The sequence below is a fragment of the Empidonax traillii genome, unplaced genomic scaffold (genome assembly GCF_003031625.1).
Source record: "Empidonax traillii isolate 1590-97213 ecotype Southwest subspecies unplaced genomic scaffold, ASM303162v1 scaffold1245:size146629, whole genome shotgun sequence".
NCBI classification, from domain to species: domain Eukaryota; kingdom Metazoa; phylum Chordata; class Aves; order Passeriformes; family Tyrannidae; genus Empidonax; species Empidonax traillii.
The window spans coordinates 127,973-134,803 of NW_020956438.1; the positions used below are offsets into that span (position 1 = coordinate 127,973).

The following is a 6,831-nucleotide window of genomic DNA, read 5'->3' on the forward strand; positions in this document are numbered from 1 at the left end:
AAAACACAGACAGGAATATACTACATCAGCAAGTAAGAAATCACATATCTCCAGTAAAAAAAATTGCCTTTGATGGACTAAGCATTTTAATTCCTCTCTGAAGTAAAGAATTTCCCATGAAACGCTTAAAATAATGGAGTCTCTTTTACGTTCCATTTGAAAAAATATTTATTCATGAACAGAAAAGCACGAATTAGGATTTCACATATTTTTAGCACAACCACAATTTTCAGGTGAAAAATACTCTTCTTGAACATGACAAAACACCCACATAACTGCAGTACCAGGTAACTACTTTAAACTAAGTACATGTTCTGGCTTGAAAGTATGAGTGTGCACATGCATTCAAAACAAAACCCAAAACCCAACAAAACCAAACAACTGGAATGATGTTTGCATGTGCAGGCTTTCAGACACAAGTTGGTAATGCTGCCTTAACATTGATATATGACCTTAGTAAGTTACAATGAAGAAGGCTGTTTTTTTCAGCCTAATTAGAACTGTTTCAAATTTTCCTGCTAAATATTTGATAGAAAGTCCTTTCAACTTTTTTTATTATTATTATTCTAGAGTTTCTTTCCATGTCAACCTTGTTCCAATCAAAATATGTTTTGAATTAAATTATTTTGATTCAATATGTGGATCACATTTCACTTCTAAGATTTAAAGTCCGAAAAGGAAAAGTTTAGGCTGTTCAAACAAAGCAAACGTAGCCACTTTGCGGAAAGCTATTCACATTTACCAAGACTGACAAATTGTTTGTGTGCACCATTAGGTCTAGTTTCTGCAATAGTTGCCAGATTTCCTGTCCTCCTAATAACACATTAACTCTTGAAGTGCTGGCTTTATCTTTTGAGGTTTCTTAGTAACCTCCAGTTATTTAAAAGTAAATTACCAAACACACTTTTACCAGCAACACCGTTTGATCACATGGGTAGACATCTGAGAAAAAAGATGTATAAAAAGTGATTAGAAAGATATTGAACTCGAGCCTGCCTTGAAGATATCAGAAGGAAGAGGACAGCAGACGTTGTAAGAAGAAAACTCAGAGTTCTGCATGAGGTAATTCAAATTTCAAAAGGATGAAACAGACATCAAAGCTGTTTACGTGACCGGTGGTTTCTAACTTGCTAAATAACCTTTAAAAGCAAATGTATATAGTTTTATGGACTGTATTTTGCAATTTGTTTTAAGCATGAAATACTTCAGAAACCGAGCAATTACTTTACAGATAACCTTATACGAACTATTTCATTTTTCCTTTTTTGTGCATGTGTGTTCCAGAAATGCACTGCCAATTCTTCATTACAGTTATAACAAAAGGTAGCATTTTAGTTTATTTCACTTGGTTACCAATACCAGGAGAAAATAAAAAAAGAGCTCTGGAAAAATATAATTTTCCTAAAAATATTTAAATCAGATGCTTTACTGAAGACAACTGATCTTTCAGAACAAAGGATATCCACAGTCTGAGAAGCTCAGACAGGAGAACTCTGGAAGATAAACTTCTATTCCTCTATTCCTTCTTCTTCTCTGTATTTAACAATAATGTACTAAGTAATGACGAAAAAGAAAATCTGAGTAGTAGTGTAACTTAACAAAATTCTTTGGCAAGGTATATTCTGCATAAGCAGCATGTAAACAAAGAAAAATATTTTGCAATTTAATTACTAGCTCATATCTAAATTATTATGAGCATGTTTGGCTAAAAATCTTGAGCACTTTTGTACTATTTGGTGATTTGTATATTCAGTGTACAACAGCTGCTGAGTATTTTATAAAATGAAAGCTACATTTTCTTTAAAATTTAGCTTTATTCTCAATTGAAATGTCTATTATTAGGTGCCAGGAATAAGATTTCTGTGAATACAAAAAGTTGCACTGGGGCATTCATAGCTACTCTTTCCATAAGGGAAGTGATCCCCCTTAAAAAAAGTACTTCTTGGTACATCCTTGATAATCTCTAAATTTGAGAGAAATATTTCAAGGCAAAATTGTTACAGCTTTCCATTAACAGTATACAAACAGACCAAATGCTTCGTTTTCATTCTTAAGTTTCAAAGTTTAGACATCTACCTTAGGTGCCAAAAGAGAAAAACATTTACACAGAGGTTTATGTTCACTCTTGTGAGCAATTCCACAGCCTTCTCACTACAGCAACTTGTATTTAGATCCTGGTTTCAGGATCTTCAAAGTTACATATGAGAAGATGACACCAGCACATGGCTGTTGGAACCAAAAGATGCTCTCCAAAAGACACACCAAGAATGGCTCCTTCCCAATTGTTTGGTTTCAGCCAGAGATAGAAAGATGCACAACTGTGGTAAGAACAAAAAAATTATCTTTTTTGTTATGGTCCTTATTAAATTCCACTACATGAAAAATAATATATAAAAGCCATATTTAATTGAAATTGTGAAATCACACAAATGGTTACCATTATTCATAACTGTGATAATGCTGATATATGTGGCTTGCATTTGACCTTCCCCCAAGACAAACAGAAAATCCTACTATGACTGGTTAAACCATAACTATTTATTACTACGAAGATGGCTAAAAGCAAGTATTTATAACACCAGGAGGTGTTGCTGAGTTATCCACCATTTCCACTTCCCCCAAGCATGTCTCTGCATTTATTGTGCATATTTAAAATGTCTCCTACATTGTTAAGACGACTCTATCCTGCAGAAAAGTCATCAATATCCTGAGGTCAAGACAGGGAATGAAAATTCTTCTTGAAAATCCTCACACAACACCAAAAAGAGGCAGGAAGTTCCCTTCTCCCCAGATTTCAGCAATTCCTCTCCCAGTTCCTCCAGCACTTGTTGGCATGAAGACTGACAGCCTGGATCTGGAACCTATTACCTATGGAAGCATAGGCTCTTAACCACACAGCTGACAGTTGGCTCAGTCAAATTAGTTTAAATGAAGGGTGTTTAAAAAAAAGAAAAACCCAACCACCAAACACCAAAATCCCACAAGTTATGAGTGCATGTCACAATGCAAGTTCTCTGTGCTGGTTATCTTTTCTCTCAGAATGTTAATGCAGGTAAACTGCTTCTAACACTTCAGTTAACTTTCATACTTCTAGCCAAGGGACTTCTGCCTGGCATCTCCTTGAGCTTTGTCAACACGACCACAGTTGTTCCTGAACATGAGTACTCAACACCTTCAAAAGGATGGTAAACAGTGACTCACCTTTTCATGTTAAAGATTCTTTCCTGTTAAGAGAGAGGTGCAAAACACCCCCTAAAAAATTTTGAACCATGTAACACTTGCCTGCCTTTGAGATTGTACAAGCCTTTTAAACACCGAAGTTCAGAACAGGCCAAATTCCGAAATTCAGGAAAGCACTAGAGCACACTTACTCAGTGGTGGGGTTTTACCCTACTGACTACACAACTAGTATAATCCGAATGCAATATCCAGTGAAACTTGAGTGAATGCAGTGAAGGTCATGACATTTAAAAAAAACACCATAAATATGAACCGAACTTGTATCATTAAAATACAAAAAATGGTTTATGCAAACACAGACAAAACTACACTTGAAACAGATCTCATGTTAAGCACTTAGGCTGAATATTATCAGTCCATTTAATGCTCGAAGTTTAGGTCTAAACTGTGTTTGGCTAATGACAGTACACTTCAAACTGTGAGAAACTAGTGATTCTTTAATGCATTTTACATTTAAACCGCTTGTACTTTCTTCCTTGCGAATAAGATTCACTCCGTAAGCCCTAGAAGTCAGCTGTTGCTTTATTTTTGCACTCTGTTTCTACAGCTTGCAGCATTTATACCGTGCTTTGATGTGTCAGTTGTATACGCAATTCACAAGAACTGTGATGATCAACAAGTATTAGTATGCATGTAAGAGGAGACAGAAAGAGTTGCAAACACATGGCCTTCAAATCATTGCAAACAGCACAAGCAAACATCTTAGAGTTGTAGAGACTAATCTAATTTGTCTTTGAAGCCAGTTGTGTGGAAAAAAAATGTTCTAGAAAAAATTGTTTAAGATTAGGAAATGGCACGACAAAAGGTCAAGGAATTTAAAATTTAAAACACAGTTTAGATGCAAGTCAGGTAGACAAGTCATTTCAATCTTGTCATTTGACTTGTCTGTTAATTCACAGAATAGAACTATTCCAAAGCTTTTGGGGAGCAGAACACAAGATTTACAAAGGCAATTAGGGTACCACAACTGAATAAATCAGTGAGCTACAAAAATAGGAAACGGCACTATATCATCACGTGGGACAAATGTGCAACCCCCCCTGAGGCTAACACACATAGATAAGAATAGGATTTGCTTCCTTGAGATAATTATGAACAGTGCAGCCCTGATCTTCTATAAGGTCATTCTGAGTGGCTGCTTAGCAAGACGACACAAGGTGTGTTTGTGAAGGTCATAAGACTTTTTAAAGTTGGTATTTACACAGGATGACAAAGGAGAATCATAATTTGAAGATTACAGAAAAAGGTAGAATTTGTGCACCAAAGACATTTAGCATTTAAGAAAAAAAAAATCAGTTATGTGGAATATACTATTAGGAAAATTAAATGCTCTTTGCAAACTTGCTCAAATGCAGCAGGTTCTCATTTAGCATCTTGTTCTGGCACATTTGCTGAGCAAGCCATCAGGAAGTCTGGATCTAGACAAAGTGGTGCTCAGGATGGCCCATCTTCTATCAAATACACTAAGACAAAAGCTTCCACAATCTCCTGATTAAGGAGGACACTGCCCCAGTCTTGACTGTTTGTCATGCCATGTCCCAGTGGATCCACTGCACTGTCCCATGCTCCCTGGGAGTACATTGGCTAGTGCTGGAATTCATAACAGAACTAAGAGCTCTCAGGAGTCAGGTTCAATGCCTGAAAGAAATCAAACTGAAAATGGATTGTTTTTTAAATTATTTCTTTAAATGTCCATTCTTAGAGAATGCAAAATCTCTTATTTTTTATTCTACTTTCAAAATGTATTGCATGTTGAGTTTCAAATAGTTTTGCTCACAATGCTTTCTCGTAGACAGAGTAATTTCTTCTAGATTTTATTCCCTTCTTGCACCTAAACAGCTTCAAATTTCCACTGACAGCTGTACACAGAACGACAAGTGATATATTGAGTATATTGAGCATGCTCAGGAAACCGAGGCATAAACACCTCCAAGTGCAACAGACATTCTGTAGCCAGTTGAGAGCAAACTTTTCATAACCTTTATATTACTCTGCCATGAACCATGTTAGTGGGAAGGGCATAGGAGATGAATACTATGAACATTCAGAGGTTATATGCTGAAAAAGATTATGGTCAGTTACTAACATTTTTATCAATTACATTTTCTCCAGTAATAAGCTAAATAAGATGCTAGAAAACCCTAGAATTTCCCTCTCTATTAGCAATTTATTTTTTTCTTCATAGATGTCCTACAAAACCCCTAAGATTTTGAAATAAAATAAAAATATACCGTAATAAAGTGATAATTAACTCCCATCTTCCAAATAAACACTTAATTTAGAGACTGAACTCCCAGGGGCAGCTCTTGCTCTTTAGAGGGAAAACAACGACCATGTGTGACATTACTTGCCAGGATGGAAAAAGAACAAGCTTAAAAAGTATGCAAAATCAAAAAAACCCAGCACAGCATTATGCCATGTTTTAAAGCAGCAGCAACCAAATTACAAGGTTTTAATCAAATAACATTCTAATAAAATCAGCCAGTCTGACTGAGGGTAACACTAATAGATGATTTTTTTTTTTTATAAAATCCCCTTTTAAATAAAATCCAGCATTTACTCCTGCAGATATCCCTGCAACCTCTGCTACCTCAGTGCCATAGGTACTTCCTCCAAAAATAGTCATTTCAGGGATGCAGGTACCTTCTCCAATCTCTGTCATCTCAAGGATGCAGGCATCTATCTCCTCCAACCTCCATCACCTCATCTCCTTCAACCTCTGCCACCTCAGGGCTGTGGATACCTCCTCTGGCCTCCATCACCAAAGCTTCAAGCGTGCCATCCCGAAGAGCATATGATGGGAAACCAGTTCTATTTTCAACTCTCCCCTTTACTTTAGTTACTCCACGTAAATGCCGAGCAGCAAAGACACCCTTTGGTAGTGTTTGGCAACAGTATGAAACGGCGGGTGAGGCAGCTGGGGATGGATGCCCTTCCCCGTGGGGCGGGCGGTCCCCACTCCGGGAACGCCGCAGCCGGCAAAAGCGCCGGCGGCTCCGGCCCCGCATCCAGCGCCGGGACACACCGGAACTCCGTTCCCCGCCACAGGCAGAGAGGGGCGGGGAAGGAAGGAAGGAAGGAAGGAAGGAAAGGGTTAATGGGCGCTGGGTGTCCCCGGCGGAGCAGCCCCAGCGCCCGGCCGCGCTAATGAGGCGCTCCCGGGGACCCCGCGGCGGCTTTCAAACCCGGCCCGCTTCAAACGATGCCACCCCGCCACCGAGGGAGGGCGATTAGAATAAATGACCGGAGTAATTAACTCCGATTGGGAACCACCTGACTGGAAAGGGAGGCGAGGAGCCGTGCGGCCGACGGGGCTTGTGGCCGAGAAAGGAAGCTTCTCCTTTACCCCCGTGCTTGTGTGTGCGCGCTAAGAGAGCTCCTCCTTTCAAATAGGTATGTGGTGGGGGCACTAATGAAAAGCAGCTTTCAGCCCAGGGCCTCCCCATTCACTCTGAAAGAAGCAGAGAAAAAAAGCTTCAAAGTAGAACTAATTTACTTCATCCAAGCCGGGCTTTGGGCAGCCCTGCAGTTTGTACTGACACCGAGACAAAATACTGGTGTAAAAAAAAAAAAAAAAAAAAAAAAAAAAAA

General features: G+C 38.6%; 1 protein-coding gene across 1 annotated transcript in view; it reads right to left on the reverse strand.

Annotated features, from left to right (window-relative positions):
- Positions 1 to 6,554, reverse strand: part of LOC114069341 (lipopolysaccharide-responsive and beige-like anchor protein) — a gene marked incomplete at its 5' end in the record, with an annotated part of 68,521 nt that extends 61,967 nt beyond the window's left edge. The window contains one exon of the mRNA XM_027906060.1: positions 6,514 to 6,554. Within this exon, the coding sequence (XP_027761861.1) occupies positions 6,514 to 6,554 (41 nt within the window). The remainder of the gene's footprint in view (positions 1 to 6,513) is intronic.
- Between the last annotated feature and the right edge of the window lie 277 nt (positions 6,555 to 6,831).